This window comes from Pseudophryne corroboree, chromosome 10, assembly GCF_028390025.1.
Source record: "Pseudophryne corroboree isolate aPseCor3 chromosome 10, aPseCor3.hap2, whole genome shotgun sequence".
NCBI classification, from domain to species: Eukaryota; Metazoa; Chordata; class Amphibia; order Anura; family Myobatrachidae; genus Pseudophryne; species Pseudophryne corroboree.
In genome coordinates, this window is record NC_086453.1 from 379,499,540 (window position 1) to 379,519,642 (window position 20,103).

General features: G+C 47.1%; 1 protein-coding gene across 9 annotated transcripts in view; it reads right to left on the reverse strand.

Moving 5' to 3' along the window:
• The window catches only part of GRAMD1B (GRAM domain containing 1B), a 662,311-nt gene that overhangs the window by 339,163 nt on the left and 303,045 nt on the right, over positions 1-20,103 (reverse strand). For 7 of the 9 annotated variants that reach the window (XM_063943811.1, XM_063943810.1, XM_063943812.1 and 4 more), the window contains one exon: positions 15,978-16,188. In XM_063943811.1, the coding sequence (XP_063799881.1) occupies positions 15,978-16,188 (211 nt within the window). The other 2 variants (XM_063943816.1, XM_063943813.1) reach the window with 2 other exon arrangements.

Consider the following 20,103-nt stretch of genomic DNA (forward strand, 5'->3'; position numbering starts at 1 on the left):
ATACAGCACTTCCATACACCTGTCCCATCCATACAGCACTTCCATACACCTGCCCCATCCATACAGTACCTCCATACGCCTGCCCCATCCATACAGTACCTCCATACACCTGTACCATCCATACAGCACCTCCATACACCTGCCCCATCCACACAGTACCTCCATACACCTGCAGCATCCATACAGCACCTCCATGCACCTGACCCATCCATACAGCACCTCCATACACCTGACCCATCCATACAGCACCTCCATACACCTGACCCATCCATACAGCACCTCCATACACCTGTCCCATCCATACAGCACCTCCATACACCTGACCCATCCATACAGCACCTCCATACACCTGTCCCACATCAATGAACCCATCATTCTGTACTTTGCAAAATATCATCCCAAAAATGTTAAGTCGTTATTACTCAAATATTTTTGACATTTTTTACCTTAAAATAGGGGTTTATACCCTATTTTTAACCTGCAAAGCAATGCTAAATCCTATGGAAAGTCATCAGGGCTAAATTACTTGTGACGCGTTACGTTGCCTATAGCTGCATAAAGCCCTTTAAATGAATATGTCACTTAGATGTGTTTAGTTTATGAAGATGTTAGGGCATCCAGGGGGAGATAGAAAGCTGGCTGTAGATGGGAGGAGCAGTACATCTGAGTGTCATCACTATAGAGGTGGTATTGGAGGTCAAACATACTAATACATTCACATGGAGTGCCAGGAACAGGTAACAGAGCTGGGAGAGAGGTGGGGTCACAAGAACAGGTAACAGAGCTGGGAGAGAGGTGGGGTCACAAGAACAGGTAACAGAGCTGGGTGAGAGGTGGGGTCACAAGAACAGGTAACAGAGCTGGGTGAGAGGTGGGGTCACAAGAACAGGTAAGAGAGCTGGGAGAGAGGTGGGGTCACAAGAACAGGTAACAGAGCTGGGTGAGAGGTGGGGTCACAAGAACAGGTAACAGAGCTAGGTGAGAGGTGGGGTCACAAGAACAGGTAACAGAGCTGGGTGAAAGGTGGGGTCACAAGAACAGGTAACAGAGCTGGGTGAGAGGTGGGGTCACAGGAACAGGTAACAGAGCTGGGTGAGAGGTGGGGTCACAAGAACAGGTAACAGAGCTAGGTGAGAGGTGGGGTCACAAGAACAGGTAACAGAGCTGGGTGAGAGGTGGGGTCACAGGAACAGACAATTAATATCAGTGAGAGGTAGGAGGACACCCAGGCCAGGGGTGTGAAGGATTTGCAGGAGTAGAGGGTGGTCCATGATGTGACAGGTAGTGGGGATGCCTAGGAGGGTGGGTAAAGAAGAATGACCCTTAGATTTGGGTGTAAGAAGGTCATTATGGTCTGTAGTGAGGGCAGTTTCTGTGGAGTGGAAAGGATGGACGCTGGGCTGAGTGTGTGAAAGAGGGATTAGGAATAGAGAAGAGATGTGAGACGGATGTAGAGAATCCGCTCTATGAACGTGTCAGAGAAGGGGAGGAGATAGGGAGTGTCCAGATGGTAGAGACATGGGCATGCGGTGGGCAAGAAGGGAAGCTCCATCGGTACATAGGAATTTTTAATTTAGCTCTCTCCTCCCCACTTGATTTGAGGGGCCCCCATTTATTTCCCCCCCCCACGCACTTTCTTCACTATTGTGCCCCGTTTCTCCATTTACTGTCCACACACACACACACACACACACACACACACACACAATCCCTACACAGAAGAGTGAGTGACCGGCGCACTGATACGCACAATATATCACGTCCGTACAAGCCTGTGTAATGTGTAACAATGTATCACGTCAGTACAAGTCTGTGTAATGTGTAACAATGTATCGCGTCCGTACAAGCCTGTGTAATGTGTAACAATGTATCACGTCAGTACAAGTCTGTGTAATGTGTAACAATGTATCACGTCCGTACAAGCCTGTGTAATGTGTAACAATGTATCGCGTCAGTACAAGTCTGTGTAATGTGTAACAATGTATCACGTAAGTACAAGTCTGTGTAATGTGTAACAATGTATCACGTAAGTACAAGTCTGTGTAATGTGTAACAATGTATCGCGTCAGTACAAGTCTGTGTAATGTGTAACAATGTATCACGTAAGTACAATTCTGTGTAATGTGTAACAATGTATCACGTAAGTACAAGTCTGTGTAATGTGTAACAATGTATCACGTAAGTACAATTCTGTGTAATGTGTAACAATGTATCACGTAAGTACAAGTCTGTGTAATGTGTAACAATGTATCACGTAAGTACAAGTCTGTGTAATGTGTAACAATGTATCACGTAAGTACAAGTCTGTGTAATGTGTAACAATGTATCGCGTAAGTACAGGTCTGTGTAATGTGTAACAATGTATCACGTAAGTACAGGTCTGTGTAATGTGTAACAATGTATCGTGTAAGTACAATTCTGTGTAATGTGTAACAATGTATCACGTAAGTACAAGTCTGTGTAATGTGTAACAATGTATCGCGTAAGTACAAGTCTGTGTAATGTGTAACAATGTATCACGCCAGTACAAGTCTGTTTAATGTGTAACAATGTATCGCGTCAGTACAAGTCTATGTAATGTGTAACAATGTATCACGTAAGTACAAGTCTGTGTAATGTGTAACAATGTATCGCGTCAGTACAAGTCTATGTAATGTGTAACAATGTATCACGTAAGTACAAGTCTGTGTAATGTGTAACAATGTATCACGTAAGTACAAGTCTGTGTAATGTGTAACAATGTATCACGCCAGTACAAGTCTGTTTAATGTGTAACAATGTATCGCGTCAGTACAAGTCTATGTAATGTGTAACAATGTATCACGTAAGTACAAGTCTGTGTAATGTGTAACAATGTATCGCGTCAGTACAAGTCTATGTAATGTGTAACAATGTATCACGTAAGTACAAGTCTGTGTAATGTGTAACAATGTATCACGTAAGTACAAGTCTGTGTAATGTGTAACAATGTATCGCGTAAGTACAAGTCTGTGTAATGTGTAACAATGTATCACGTAAGTACAAGTCTGTGTAATGTGTAACAATGTATCACGTCAGTACAAGTCTGTGTAATGTGTAACAATGTATCACGTAAGTACAAGTCTGTGTAATGTGTAACAATGTATCACGTAAGTACAGGTCTGTGTAATGTGTAACAATGTATCACGTAAGTACAGGTCTGTGTAATGTGTAACAATGTATCGCGTAAGTACAAGTCTGTGTAATGTGTAACAATGTATCGCGTAAGTACAAGTCTGTGTAATGTGTAACAATGTATCGCGTAAGTACAAGTCTGTGTAATGTGTAACAATGTATCGCGTAAGTACAAGTCTATGTAATGTGTAACAATGTATCACGTAAGTACAGGTCTGTGTAATGTGTAACAATGTATCACGTAAGTACAAGTCTGTGTAATGTGTAACAATGTATCACGTAAGTACAAGTCTGTGTAATGTGTAACAATGTATCACGTCAGTACAAGTCTGTGTAATGTGTAACAATGTATCACGTAAGTACAAGTCTATGTAATGTGTAACAATGTATCACGTAAGTACAAGTCTGTGTAATGTGTAACAATGTATCACGTAAGTACAAGTCTGTGTAATGTGTAACAATGTATCACGTAAGTACAAGTCTGTGTAATGTGTAACAATGTATCACGTCAGTACAAGTCTGTGTAATGTGTAACAATGTATCGCGTAAGTACAAGTCTGTGTAATGTGTAACAATGTATCACGTCAGTACAAGTCTGTGTAATGTGTAACAATGTATCACGTAAGTACAAGTCTGTGTAATGTGTAACAATGTATCACGTCAGTACAAGTCTGTGTAATGTGTAACAATGTATCGCGTAAGTACAGGTCTGTGTAATGTGTAACAATGTATCACGTAAGTACAGGTCTGTGTAATGTGTAACAATGTATCACGTAAGTACAAGTCTGTGTAATGTGTAACAATGTATCGCGTCAGTACAAGTCTATGTAATGTGTAACAATGTATCACGTAAGTACAAGTCTGTGTAATGTGTAACAATGTATCACGTAAGTACAAGTCTGTGTAATGTGTAACAATGTATCGCGTAAGTACAAGTCTGTGTAATGTGTAACAATGTATCACGTAAGTACAAGTCTGTGTAATGTGTAACAATGTATCACGTCAGTACAAGTCTGTGTAATGTGTAACAATGTATCGCGTAAGTACAAGTCTGTGTAATGTGTAACAATGTATCACGTCAGTACAAGTCTGTGTAATGTGTAACAATGTATCACGTAAGTACAAGTCTGTGTAATGTGTAACAATGTATCACGTCAGTACAAGTCTGTGTAATGTGTAACAATGTATCGCGTAAGTACAGGTCTGTGTAATGTGTAACAATGTATCACGTAAGTACAGGTCTGTGTAATGTGTAACAATGTATCACGTAAGTACAAGTCTGTGTAATGTGTAACAATGTATCGCGTCAGTACAAGTCTATGTAATGTGTAACAATGTATCACGTAAGTACAAGTATGTGTAATGTGTAACAATGTATCACGTAAGTACAAGTCTGTGTAATGTGTAACAATGTATCGCGTAAGTACAAGTCTGTGTAATGTGTAACAATGTATCACGTAAGTACAGGTCTGTGTAATGTGTAACAATGTATCACGTAAGTACAAGTCTGTTTAATGTGTAACAATGTATCACGTAAGTACAAGTCTGTGTAATGTGTAACAATGTATCACGTAAGTACAATTCTGTGTAATGTGTAACAATGTATCACGTAAGTACAGGTCTGTGTAATGTGTAACAATGTATCACGTAAGTACAGGTCTGTGTAATGTGTAACAATGTATCACGTAAGTACAAGTCTGTGTAATGTGTAACAATGTATCACGTAAGTACAGGTCTGTGTAATGTGTAACAATGTATCACGTAAGTACAGGTCTGTGTAATGTGTAACAATGTATCGCGTAAGTACAAGTCTGTGTAATGTGTAACAATGTATCGCGTAAGTACAAGTCTGTGTAATGTGTAACAATGTATCGCGTAAGTACAAGTCTGTGTAATGTGTAACAATGTATCGCGTAAGTACAAGTCTATGTAATGTGTAACAATGTATCACGTAAGTACAGGTCTGTGTAATGTGTAACAATGTATCACGTAAGTACAAGTCTGTGTAATGTGTAACAATGTATCACGTAAGTACAAGTCTGTGTAATGTGTAACAATGTATCACGTCAGTACAAGTCTGTGTAATGTGTAACAATGTATCACGTAAGTACAAGTCTATGTAATGTGTAACAATGTATCACGTAAGTACAAGTCTGTGTAATGTGTAACAATGTATCACGTAAGTACAAGTCTGTGTAATGTGTAACAATGTATCGCGTAAGTACAAGTCTGTGTAATGTGTAACAATGTATCGCGTAAGTACAAGTCTATGTAATGTGTAACAATGTATCACGTCAGTACAAGTCTATGTAATGTGTAACAATGTATCACGTAAGTACAAGTCTGTGTAATGTGTAACAATGTATCACGTAAGTACAGGTCTGTGTAATGTGTAACAATGTATCACGTAAGTACAAGTCTATGTAATGTGTAACAATGTATCACGTAAGTACAAGTCTGTGTAATGTGTAACAATGTATCACGTAAGTACAAGTCTGTGTAATGTGTAACAATGTATCACGTAAGTACAGGTATGTGTAATGTGTAACAATGTATCACGTAAGTACAAGTCTGTGTAATGTGTAACAATGTATCGCGTCAGTACAAGTCTGTGTAATGTGTAACAATGTATCGCGTAAGTACAAGTCTGTGTAATGTGTAACAATGTATCGCGTCAGTACAAGTCTGTGTAATGTGTAACAATGTATCACGTAAGTACAAGTCTGTTTAATGTGTAACAATGTATCACGTAAGTACAAGTCTGTTTAATGTGTAACAATGTATCACGTAAGTACAAGTCTGTGAAATGTGTAACAATGTATCACGTAAGGTCTGTGTAATGTGTAACAATGTATCACGTAAGTACAAGTCTGTGTAATGTGTAACAATGTATCACGTAAGTACAGGTCTGTGTAATGTGTAACAATGTATCACGCAAGTACAGGTCTGTGTAATGTGTAACAATGTATCGCGTAAGTACAAGTCTGTGTAATGTGTAACAATGTATCACGTAAGTACAAGTCTGTGTAATGTGTAACAATGTATCACGTAAGTACAAGTCTGTGTAATGTGTAACAATGTATCACGTAAGTACAGGTCTGTGTAATGTGTAACAATGTATCACGTAAGTACAGGTCTGTGTAATGTGCAACAATGAATCACGTCAGTACAAGTCTGTGTAATGTGTAACAATGTATCACATAAGAAGTACAAGTCTGTGTAATGTGTAACAATGTATCACGTAAGTACAGGTCTGTGTAATGTGTAACAATGTATCGCGTAAGTACAAGTCTGTGTAATGTGTAACAATGTATCGCGTAAGTACAGGTCTGTGTAATGTGTAACAATGTATCACATAAGTACAGGTCTGTGTAATGTGTAACAATGTATCACGTCAGTACAAGTCTGTGTAATGTGTAACAATGTATCACGGTGTAATGTGTAACAATGTGCTGGTAAATGCAGTACTGTAATACATACTCTGTGAGCAGTTTACATATACACACCGGGCTGGAGATTAGCAATGTGCAGCTTCTATAGAGATACAGGAATGGTCATACTATGGGTAGGGTAGGGGAAGGAGAACTTCCATCCACACAGCACTGACTGGCTCAGTATCTCCCACTCACTCGGCTGGTAGTGAGACAGCGCACGGAGGGTGTGTGTGCGCAGCTAGCTGCAAATTCCCGGGAAAAGAGCAGACAAGAGCCCATATGGACGGTAATCCTTATCCCTAGGTCTATGCTATGGCAGACTATATCCCTGCAAGTAAGTGCCTGCTTAAATGCTAAAATCCTAATAACCTGACGGCACAGTGTACCAAGCTCTGAAGCCAGTGTCTATGCTGAACTACAAGTTACAGAATTATCCTGACCTGCTTTCTGCAATTGTATGGTAATTGATCAAGTCCACAATTGCGCCTGTACAATACATTGAAACAATACAAAGTTATGTAGTATTCTATACATTTCGGTGACTGCACATGCCCATGCCACATAAGCAAGTCCCACCTTACAAAGGAAGAGGTGAGGGCGTGTATTGCTGGATCTCCTGTGCCGCCTGATCTACTGCATTCTGTCACTAACCTGTCCCACTCTTATGTGAAGGGGAAGAAAACCTCTGGCGCAATTACAGCATTACACATGAAGGCCTCCCTCCTGTCACCCCTCCACGGGCAGAGCCTGGGGGGATGAAGGCATCACTCCTGACCCTCAGCAGGCAGAGCCTGGGGGGATGAAGGCTTCACTCCTGACCCTCAGCAGGCAGAGCCTGGGGGGATGAAGGCTTCACTCCTGACCCTCAGCAGGCAGAGCCTGGGGGGATGAAGGCCTCACTCCTGACCCTCAGCAGGCAGAGCCTGGGGGGATGAAGGCCTCACTCCTGACCCTCAGCAGGCAGAGCCTGGGGTGATGAAGGCCGCACTCCTGACCCTCAGCAGGCAGAGCCTGGGGTGATGAAGCCATCACTCCTGACCGTCAGCAGGCAGAGCCTGGGGTGATGAAGCCATCACTCCTGCCACCCCTCCACAGGCAGAGCCTGGGGTGATGAAGGCCGCACTCCTGACCCTCAGCAGGCAGAGCCTGGGGTGATGAAGGCCGTACTCCTGCCACCCCTTCACAGGCAGAGCCTGGGGTGATGAAGGCCGCACTCCTGACCCTCAGCAGGCAGAGCCTGGGGTGATTAAGGCCTCACTGCTGCCACCCCTCAAAAGGCAGAGCCTGGAGTGATGAAGGCCTCACTCCTGCCACCCCTCGCGCAGGCAGAGCCAAAGGGTAGTGAAGGCCTCACTGCTGCCACCCCTCTGCAGGCAGAGCCAAGGGGGAAGAAGGCCTCACTTCTACCACCCCTCCGCAGGCAGAGCCAAGGGGGAAGAAGGCCTCACTTCTACCACCCCTCCGCAGGCAGAGCCAAGGGGGAAGAAGGCCTCACTCTTGACCCTCAGCAGGCAGAGCCTGGGGTGATGAAGCCATCACTCCTGCCACCCCTCCACAGGCAGAGCCTGGGGTGATGAAGGCCGCACTCCTGACCCTCAGCAGGCAGAGCCTGGGGTGATGAAGGCCGCACTCCTGCCACCCCTTCACAGGCAGAGCCTGGGGTGATGAAGGCCGCACTCCTGACCCTCAGCAGGCAGAGCCTGGGGTGATTAAGGCCTCACTGCTGCCACCCCTCAAAAGGCAGAGCCTGGAGTGATGAAGGCCTCACTCCTGCCACCCCTCGCGCAGGCAGAGCCAAAGGGTAGTGAAGGCCTCACTGCTGCCACCCCTCTGCAGGCAGAGCCAAGGGGGAAGAAGGCCTCACTTCTACCACCCCTCCGCAGGCAGAGCCAAGGGGGAAGAAGGCCTCACTCTTGACCCTCAGCAGGCAGAGCCTGGGGTGATGAAGCCATCACTCCTGCCACCCCTCCACAGGCAGAGCCTGGGGTGATGAAGGCCGCACTCCTGACCCTCAGCAGGCAGAGCCTGGGGTGATGAAGGCCGCACTCCTGCCACCCCTTCACAGGCAGAGCCTGGGGTGATGAAGGCCGCACTCCTGACCCTCAGCAGGCAGAGCCTGGGGTGATTAAGGCCTCACTGCTGCCACCCCTCAAAAGGCAGAGCCTGGAGTGATGAAGGCCTCACTCCTGCCACCCCTCGCGCAGGCAGAGCCAAAGGGTAGTGAAGGCCTCACTGCTGCCACCCCTCTGCAGGCAGAGCCAAGGGGGAAGAAGGCCTCACTTCTACCACCCCTCCGCAGGCAGAGCCAAGGGGGAAGAAGGCCTCACTCTTGACCCTCAGCAGGCAGAGCCTGGGGTGATGAAGCCATCACTCCTGCCACCCCTCCACAGGCAGAGCCTGGGGTGATGAAGGCCGCACTCCTGACCCTCAGCAGGCAGAGCCTGGGGTGATGAAGGCCGCACTCCTGCCACCCCTTCACAGGCAGAGCCTGGGGTGATGAAGGCCGCACTCCTGACCCTCAGCAGGCAGAGCCTGGGGTGATTAAGGCCTCACTGCTGCCACCCCTCAAAAGGCAGAGCCTGGAGTGATGAAGGCCTCACTCCTGCCACCCCTCGCGCAGGCAGAGCCAAAGGGTAGTGAAGGCCTCACTGCTGCCACCCCTCTGCAGGCAGAGCCAAGGGGGAAGAAGGCCTCACTTCTACCACCCCTCCGCAGGCAGAGCCAAGGGGGAAGAAGGCCTCACTCTTGACCCTCAGCAGGCAGAGCCTGGGGTGATGAAGCCATCACTCCTGCCACCCCTCCACAGGCAGAGCCTGGGGTGATGAAGGCCGCACTCCTGACCCTCAGCAGGCAGAGCCTGGGGTGATGAAGGCCGCACTCCTGCCACCCCTTCACAGGCAGAGCCTGGGGTGATGAAGGCCGCACTCCTGACCCTCAGCAGGCAGAGCCTGGGGTGATTAAGGCCTCACTGCTGCCACCCCTCAAAAGGCAGAGCCTGGAGTGATGAAGGCCTCACTCCTGCCACCCCTCGCGCAGGCAGAGCCAAAGGGTAGTGAAGGCCTCACTGCTGCCACCCCTCTGCAGGTAGAGCCAAGGGGGAAGAAGGCCTCACTCCTGCCACCCCTCCGCAGGCAGAGCCAAGGGGGAAGAAGGCCTCACTCTTGACCCTCAGCAGGCAGAGCCTGGGGGGAAGAAGGCCGCTCTCCTGACCCTCAGCAGGCAGAGCCTGGGGTGAATAAGGCCTCACTGCTGCCACCACTCTGCAGGCAGAGCCTGGGGGGGAATGAAGGCCGCACTCCTGACCCTCAGCAGGCAGAGCCTGGGGGGCGGGATGAAGGCCTCACTCCTCACCCTCAGCAGGCAGAGCCTGGGGGGGATGCAGGCCTCACTCCTGCCAACAGTCCACAGGCAGAGCCTGGGTTTCCGTCTTCCCCACATATAACCAACGCCTCGGCCAGAATCATCCGTGGTTTCCTGTACCTCCTAGATCTGACCTTGAAACCACTAACAGTCCTGTGTTTATACCCTCCTCTATTATTATACAGAGTCCTACATATAAGCCCCAGATGACAGCCTATATCACTATCACTGACCTCATTCCCAACATCAGAAATGGTCTCTCAGCCTTCAGCTGACTGAGCTCTCTGTAAGTTAAGCGGGAGAAATTGAACTGATTGTAATCTCTCCGTCATCTTCCATAGCTCTGTCTATCACGTCTGTAACAGTCCATGGCACATCACCGTATCTACTACCAAGTTCTCTCTTGGTGACATCCCATCCCCTCATTATTTCCACTTATTCAGATGCTATACACGCAAAGCCCCTTCCCCATGCATCGCACAGTGAGTACTTTCCCCACACGTGACACCACTAAGCTCCTAAACTGTCCAGTCTTGTCTATGACAATGTCATAGGGTTTGCCATCCTAATAGGAAGAGTCCCGTCTGCAATTAATTCTGCGTATCGCTGCGAGCCTCTCTCCGTCGGCCACTCCACCGGCATCACATACATTGCAGTGTGCCGAGCCTTGCCTGTAAGCCCCCCCATAGCGCCTGTTTCATCTATATCTCCTATGTAACCCATACATACTCACCCAGCGGCTTGTTGTGCTCATCCAATGACGTTCTAACGTCTTCTCCACTCAAACTCGCTCTATACAAAGAGCCTTGTCCCTCATCCCTTCTCCATAACCCTTACTCTTACCCCTTCTCGCACCTTCCCTACCAGGTTCCCTACACCTGATAAGACTGTAAGCCTGTTCTGTCAGGGCCGTCGTTACTATCTGTCTCATGTTATAGTACTGAAGCTGTCTGTATGGTGATCCAGGCAGTATACAGTACTGTATAATATCTTGGCACTTTATGAGTAAAGGCTATTCTAGAGTAGCCGTTATTAGGGGCAGTGGATAGACTGGCAACTATTGCCGGGCAGCACCAGATGACTAGTGCAGGTAACGATGACCACTGGCCAGAACTAACCTAGGGGGTCCATTCATGAAGCAGTGAAAAGTGTGGAGAAGTGAGCCAGTGGAGAAGTTGCCCATGGCAACCAATCAGCATTGAAGTAACATTTATAATTTGCATACTATACAATTGAACGGAGAAGCTGATTGGTTGCCATGGGCAACTTCTCCTCAGGCTTACTTCCCTATCTCTTTTTACTGCTTCATGAATAGGCCCCGTAGTGCCTTATAACACACTGCCCTGGAAGCCAATTATTATTATTATTATTATCCTTTATTTATATGGCGCCACAAGGGTTCCGCAGCGCCCAATTACAGAATACATATACACATAATCAAAACAGGAAAACAGCAACTTACAGTTGAAGACAATATAGGACAAGTACAGGGTAACTAAGAATAACTACATCAGTAGGCGACACTGACATAAGTATCAAGGTGGCCGAAAAACTGCGGGATTTGGGCAGTTGAGGATTATTAAAGTACTGTAAGAAAAGTATAAGCACATGAGGGAAGAGGGCCCTGCTCGTGAGAGCTTACATTCTAAGGTTTGTTACCAAAAAAAGTCAGCAATTGGGCGTTACCATGCTGCACTGCAGGTGGGGCAGATGTAACGTGCAGAGAAAGTTAGATTTGATTGGGGTGTGTTCAAACTGAAACCTAAATTGCAGTGTAGAAATAATGCAGCCAGTATTTACCCTGCACAGAAACAATATAACCCCCCCCCACATCTAACTCTCTCTGCACATGTTACATCTGCCCCACCTACACAGTGCATATGGTTTTGCCCAATTGCTAACTTTTTTTGTTTGCTAACAAACCTGAATAACCCCTATAACCAGCAGGCCCCTCCGCCTTCCCTCCCTCTATCACTTATTCTTCTTACATTCTTCTTTTCCACTTACAGTATATCACAATTATTTACTTGGTAGATTTATTTTGGAATGAATGGTTTAAAGAAAGGGAAAGGGGGGGGGGGGGGGGGAGTATGTTCCATTTGCCCCTCATGCCAAGGGGCAGTACAGTATGTTCTATTTGCCCATGATGACATGGAGCATCTAGCTTATCTCCCCGGTAGAGTCCAACGATACTACTGTATTGTAATAAATACAAACTCGCAGGGGAAAAGGCACCAAAAGCAACATTAAAGCATTGTACACTCTCTTACTGCACAATGAATGCCTCATAATGAGCGACAACACGTGTGCTACTCACACACACACACACACACATACATGACACAGGCGTGTAAAACACAGACAGGGAGAGCACCCTTTATGCTGCACGGTGCTCGGAGAGAGGGAAGAATCTATTTTCAGCCGGGCCCTTGTTCTCACACATTCATCTTCCCCACATGACAGCCAGTATGTGACAATGATAACCCGCCTGCTGGTGCAGGAATATAATGTACTGAGCCACGTAGCTGTATGGCTGGGAACCTCACGCTGTGTACAATACCTTATTGCTGCAGGTGCACATCAGCCTATTCTGCAGAGCATTTCATATTTGCAAACAAGGTTACACCTTATATATCGGTCTAATAGTGAAACCTTGAGGAATAGAACATTTCCTAAACTTATGCAGATTATTCATGTCAACTATTAAATGATATAAGACAACATAAATATGTACAGTATGGGATGCTCTCTAGTATCATAAAGAAAAATAACATCACGAGATGATGATCAATTATTCAAAGGGTGCAATTTCCGTGATTAAGGGGGAGATTTATCAAAACTTATCACTAACCAATCAGATCCTGACTGCCATGTTACAGGCTGCATTTCAACAATGGCAGAAGCTGATTGGTTGGTATTTTGTCTCTCTCCACTTTAGCTCTCTCCAATCTTTGATAACTATCCCCCTAAGGCTGTAGATTTAAAGTAGCAATAATTTAGATGGCAAAAGCAACATGGTTTTGCTTTTACAATTATTTCTGCTTTAAATCTACATTATTAGCTGCCGCTTTGCAGAAATGGCGCCTTATTACCTATACCCCACGGTCCGGTAACGTCACACAAGGTCCTGTGTAATTATTCTTATCCAAGTATGACTCTGAACCTATATCTTCTAAGTAAAAACAAGACTGGGTTACTGATGGATGTACTAGAAATGTATAGAAAATTCACATAACACAAACACATAGTAATCTGAGCAGAGGCACTAGGCTAACAATTGTAATGCAACAAACTATAAAGCAGAGCAGGGATGAAGGTCATTACTAAGGTCGTCCTGACACGTGAGGCTAGCGGCACAGGAACAGGCCGCACAAGTAATCACACTCCGCACAAACAGCAATAACAGCAATTTTGCCATCACCCAGGAAGACGGCGGGCTCGCTTTCTATCCTGCATGACAGCCGTGAGAATCATCCGGACGTCCGCTAACACCTGACCAGAAGATACACGTGTGACTTGATAAAGACAAGCCATTAGACACCACACGTGCTGCAGCCTGGACGGGACTACTAGTTAGCGCTGTAGCGTTTTCCATCTTGCACACAACACTCAAAGTGCAACAATGAAACCTCCTAAACCTTCAACGTTCCTTTAATGAACTTAAAGCTTTGAAATTGTGACACCTGCACATCACTAAATAACCAGGACTCTGTCGCCATTGTGTACGGTGTCTGGCTGGACGGCCGCTGGTTGCACATAACTTGTGTGAGTCCATAGCACAGGGTGCAACAATGCAGTGTACATGACAATAGCTACAATGTGCTAAATCATATATCCAGTGTGACTCAGCCCTGCTGATAAAAGACCGTTCTAATACCACTTACAGCAATTACAGCGGCTTTAATGAGGATCACCCTATTTTCACACTTCTCACATTCTCTAACATCATGTCCTAATAATGCATTTACAGTATTCACTAATATTTCCCAAGCCTCAAACACACAATACTCCGTAATTAATGTTAAATTGCTGGGTCGGTCTTCACAGGTTCGGGTCTCACCTGCGATTCTCAACACTGTACGTTGCGCTACAGCTGAAGCGCTGCAATTCTCAGATTCCAGATGGGGGTCAAGGCTTCCCTCCGTCCGGCACATGGCATGATCTTAATTGGTTTTGGGTTTAAGCCAAACTATAGTAGGTCTTGCGCTAAGATTTGGGTCAATATGCCATTTATCTTGCAGACTGCGGAAAAGTTTTCCTTGAAGAAATATCCATATTTTGCCTCGCCCATTTGTCCTTAGTATTCCAGTCCCTGACATAGAAAAACATCCCAACAGCACAATGTTACCACTACACCGTATGGTAGGGACTGTAGCAGAACTACCTCCACTGCATGGGGCCAGAATGGCTGGCCCACCCTCCTGATACCCTCGCTCTGCTTTTCCGAGCATTATCCGGCCCTCTGCCAAATGCTGCTACAGACCCTGGCCATGCAGAGTTCCACCCCTGATTAGAGAGCTTGTGCTGACATCTCCAAACACAGTCGCCAGCGTTCAGGCCAAACCAATCATCTTGGATTCAGAACATAAACGCTATTCAGGTTCCATGCAAGTTCCTCAACAGCAGTTTCCTTATTTGTCACCCACCCATGATGCCCCAATTTGGGAAGAGTCTGGATTATCGCTGTATATAAGCAGTGTATCCCCTCTCTGCCGTGGAAAGACGTACAGTAACTTGCCGGACTAGTAGAATGCCTGTTGCTGGCCTGCCTCACACGTGGCTACTTCTACATGCCAGCATATTTTTGACACATTCAGACTTCTTTCTTACAGTGCTCCATGGAATATTAAATGTTTTTTTGAAATATTTTTATAGCCTTCCTTTGATCGTTGCTTTTCTATTAATCATAGTATGATTTGCTATGAATGTTCTTTGATCTTCATGATGAAGCACTTGTTGGCTATGCACTATATCAATGATAATGCCTCTCACAGAGAAATGTATTTATTGTAAAAAAAAAACCTGGAACATCTGAAGTGTTTACTGTTGGCCTCCATTCAACTAATAATGTACGCGGTGAAGGCCTCGGCCTTGTGTCTGTATCTTCTCAGTCAACCTTGCGTGTCCTTATTCTGCTTCTACGCATGGTTCCCGTTCTGCATGATTTGTTATACCACCTAGGTGGCGCTGCAGAGTATTGGTGGGCCTTATAAAATAAGTGATGATGACAACTTGATAGAGCCGTGGCATATTTTAGTGTACCTCACGCAACACTTTATCCCTTGACATTAGAGTACTGAATTTTCTGCTGCTCTGTGGTGTGAATTCCTGACTAAACCCCGGTTCAAAACATGAGGTCAGAAAATAGGAAATACAATGTACAAGACGTCAAAAGGATGAATACTTTTTATAGGCACCGTACTACAAGTCCCAGCGACAGCCCGGATACTTCCAGCGATGCACTGCTCCACTCGCCGGGAAAACATGGCTGCGCTGTATGCAATACTCCATATAAGAACTGACCGTCTGCCTTGTCCTGCGGGAAAGGCCTGGTGTTTCTAGATAGAGGATAAACTACGAGCGGAACAGGTGAGTACTACTAAATATCTTGTATTGTGTGTGCTGCTGGAATAGAACGGCTACATGTCCTCTTGTACATAGTACCATTCTTTCCATAAATAGAGAGCAGCCTCTACGGCGCAAATGCAGCGCCGGTAAGGTTCTAAGCGGTCATATGCAGATGCTCAAGTCCAGCTAATTAGGTAGGCGCTCCAATTAACAGTCTCCTTCAAGGAGGGGGTCATAGTAGATTCCTCTCCGAGGCAATGTTACTTCCAGATGTAGGAGCAACAGGGAACAGCTGAGGAAGAAGCTATTACACAAGTACAGTACAGTAAGTGACAGGGAAAAAGACACACCTTCATTAACCATCTGCAGCTACCTGGGAAAATCTTGAGCCCCACATCAGCAGGGTGAGACAATAAAAAATAACCAAGAACACAGCGCAGCCGGAGCGCAAGCAGCACGTACCTTGGAATTTTTGCCTCCGCTCCGTCCTGACTGAGACGAGCCGCTGCGCTGCACTCCCGGCTCAGGGGTTGGGGGAGATTTGTCTGACGAGTGGTCTGAGCTTTTCTCCACCATGATTTCTCCCTCGCTCTGCTGGGGAGTCGGGGAGCGGGAGCGCTTGCGCAGGATGGGAGAGCAGGTGGGAGAGCTTCGGTTCGAGTTACTTGCTGTGCTACGGGAGGGAAAAAGAAGATAAGAACATTTTCAAAAAGGAGATTCTTTTTCTCGGTTATTCCGCACTTTTAAATGCTACATTAAAAATAATGAAAAAAATAAAAAAAACAGCACAATACAAACGACAATCACAACCACAGCCTAAAGCACGGGCAAGGGCATAGAGAGGAAGCACATCGGTTATCGGAGAGGGGGGACCTAACTACAGGTAACGGGCAGAGATCCTGTGTGAGGGGCACGGCCTAGTCTGCAGTCCTCAGCAAATCACCGGCTCTGACACATGACTTTATCAATGGTGCAGAGACAGAGATGTGCCAGGGAAGCAGGATGCAACAGCGAGCCAGCAGCAGGGGAATTGTACAGACACTCATTACCAGCAAAGATGAATGCAGCCAAAGCCATACAACAGCAAACAGTCACAGCGGTCAGCGGGGAGAGAGAGTCGCAGGGCCGCTGTTTCAGGACAGGGTCAGGCACGCAGGCTAAAGGGGAGACGGGTGATGGGGAGAGGGTGCCAAAATAGATACACACGCATCTGCACGGTGGGCTAAGAGGGAGAATTAAGGAGGCCCGGAATGGGACGTGAGCACACACATCTGCCCATGGGACATGCAGATCACCCACAGGCAGCACCCAGGTCACTCCTGCACCAGGGGTATGATAGCTGGCACAGCTGGCTCCCCAGTGACTGGACGCTACGCTAGTGGCTGGGGATGTCGGCCTGGCCCTTCAGTTTTATCAGCATTAGCAAAGACCAAAGTATTAGCGGCGCTGAGTAATGAATGATGATGTTTTTGTTGGCTTTTATTTTTGGCAATATTTATTCCAGACAAGTCTCCCTGACCCACTCCCGGCCTGTATACTTCTTATCACGGTGGGGCCTCTTACTCTAGCAACACGGAAGGTAAACAACCACTGGCGCTGCCCCGCCAACCTCTGCCCCACGCGTTCCTGTCCTGATTTACCAGCAGAAGCTGCGCCGCCAGGTACTCTGCCATCAGCCATGCTGTGACACTGGTGCCGCTTACTTACTGAATACTACACGGTCGAGTCATATTATTATGATTTACTTATTTATTAACAGTTTCTTACATAGCGCAGCATATTCCGTTGCGCTTTACAATTAGAACAATAGTGATAGAACAAAACTAGGTAAAAACAGACAGACAGACATAGAGGTAGGAGGGCCCTGCTCGCAAGCTTACACTCTATAGGATCACCTCCTACATGTGACGTCAGCACGTAGCCCATGAAGTACACCATGTGTCGTGCGCTGCCCTGGTGGGTATATAAGGTGTGCGATAGGCCGTCTGCACACATATCACTCGTTGCTGTCATGGGTAAAAGGGGCGATTTATCCACAGTGAGTAACCCTGTGGTGACAGGGAATCGTCTGGACAAATTGCACCACTGTGAATAACTGTCGTGGAAATTGCGGAGCACCACGTGCCATTGAGGGAGGTGAATGTCGGCAACAAAGATGTGTGAGGGCCGACCAACGCGCTACTGTGGAGCAGCTCACCGTCACAATGGGGGTCATTCCAAGTTGATCGCTAGCTAAAAATGTTCACTGTGCTGCGATTAAGGGAAAATCTGGCACTTCTATGCATGCGTATGCGGCGCAGTGCACACGCGCAACGTACTTTCACAACGGCCGATGTAGTTTCACACAAAGTCTAGCGAAGCTTTTCAGTCGCACTGCTGGCCGCAGAGAGATTGACAGGAAGTTGGCGTTTCTGGGTGTCAACTGACCGTTTTCAGGGAGTGTTCGAAAAAACGCAGGCGTGCCAGATAAAAACACAGGAGTGACTGGAGAAACGGGGGAGTGGCTGGGCGAACGCAGGGCGCGTTTGTGACGTCAAAACAGGAACTGAACAATCTGAAGTGATCTCAAGCGCTGAGTAGGTTTTGAGCTACTCTGAAACTGCACAATATTTTTTTTAGTAGCCGCTCTGCGATCCTTTCGGTCGCACTTCTGCTAAGCTAAAATACACTCCCAGTGGGCGGCGGCATAGCGTTTGCACGGCTGCTAAAAACTGCTAGCGAGCGATCAACTCGGAATGACCCCCAATGAACCTGGGGGCCACCAGACGCGTGTCTAACATGACAGTTCAGAAACCCAGCTGGCTATTATCTGGTGGTCATAATAACGTGACTGTGTATATCAGGCATGTCCAAACTGCGGCCCTCCAGCTGTTGAGAAACTACACATCCCAGCATGCCCTGACACAGCTTTAGCATTCTCTGACGGAAAAACTGTGTCAGGGCATGCTGGGATATGTAGTTTCACAACAGCTGGAGGGCCGCAGTTTGGACATGCCTGGTGTATATAGTAATAATCTCATTGTCACTACATGTTGTTATCTTCTCTAGTTATTTACACCTTATAGCAGGGTCACACAAGCATCACTCCAGCAGGTAACAAGGTGTGGCAGCGAATCTTTTACCAGGTGAGTCCGTTAACACCAAGCGCCCTAAGTAAAGTATCCGCTACCTTCAGCCATTGCTTATGCGTCCCTTCTGACTAATCTGTATGCTCGTTACTGCTGTGGCTGAGTCACAATTACTGATTGATTATATATGAGGTGCCCCTTGGGGGTACACAGGCTGAGAACCTCTTCTGTACACAGGTGATATGCAGCCTGTAATTACAGCTGTTTGTTTCATGGTAACCTACCTTCTGGGGTAAGTGAAAGCCCAATCCTCAGGAGAAAGAGTAATAGTCTGGGAGGAACATACGCCCCCGGCTGCTGCATCCACCTGCTCATACCCCAGAGAGTAGGGCAGCTGACGCTGCGTGCAGACTCCGGCCAGCGCACAACTTCACAGTCGCACTGCCAGGAACGCTACTCAAACTAGACACACACAAAAAAAGAGAAGACACACCCTAGAAACTGCACGCCAGTGCACAACGCAGAGCCGTATGCAACAAAGCAGCCGAACGTGGCTACAAGACACCATCCGCACACCTACAGGCACCACACACACATGTAGGTGACACCCGGGGATGACGCATTGTAATTTAACCATCATTCCTGGCAAAGCACGGAGTGGGGGGGGGGGGACCAGCAGCAAGTCCGCAGCACAATGTGTCACAATGCAGAGTGCGTCCTACAGCCTGCACCGAGCGATGCCCCTTACTGCCCTGCCATCTGAGCAGGGCACATGTGTACACGGCTCTGCAAGGTCACAGACACACACACACACACATAGAACACAGAGAAAGCCTCAGCACTAACCTGGCAGCCATAAGAGGATGAGCTAGCATCATCGCTTGATCCATTCATTCATGCAGAAAAGGCAGCAGGGGGCAGGGAAGGCAGCCAGCAGGCAGGAGGGCTACTCACCTCCAAATCCATCTCAGGGCCCCCGGTCACATAAACAGGGGGGGAGGAGGGGGTGTTATTGGGGTGCTCTGATAAGGCACAGCAGCCTTTTCTCAGCTGTTTCTCTCTCTCACCCTCCTGCAGCCGAGTCTGAGCGATGGGAGGAAACCAGCATCATGGACCAGCCTCCTCCCTGACTCACAGCTGCTCAGTGTATCCCAGGCTGCGTGCTCTCCCCCGTCACTCTGCCAGGGTCCCCTCCATCCCCGGCCGGGATGACAGTGACACTCACACCTGTGCAGCTGCCTGCGCTGGGGAGGAGCGACGGTCACTGCAGCAGCCAGGAGCACCTGATCATCTGCCGGGGGGCACCATTCACTCTGCACTTACCGCGCTGTCTAATTCACCATTGTTTCTGCGTGCAAACACTACAGGGAGCGGCCGATATCGTGCGCGCACACACACCGCACAATCGTTCTTTCCCATCCTGGCTATTATCTGCCCTAATGATGGCATGGAAATACTGGGCCTAAATCATATTTGTACGCAGTGGGCGATGGTCAAGCAACCGAGCGATTATCAGCAAA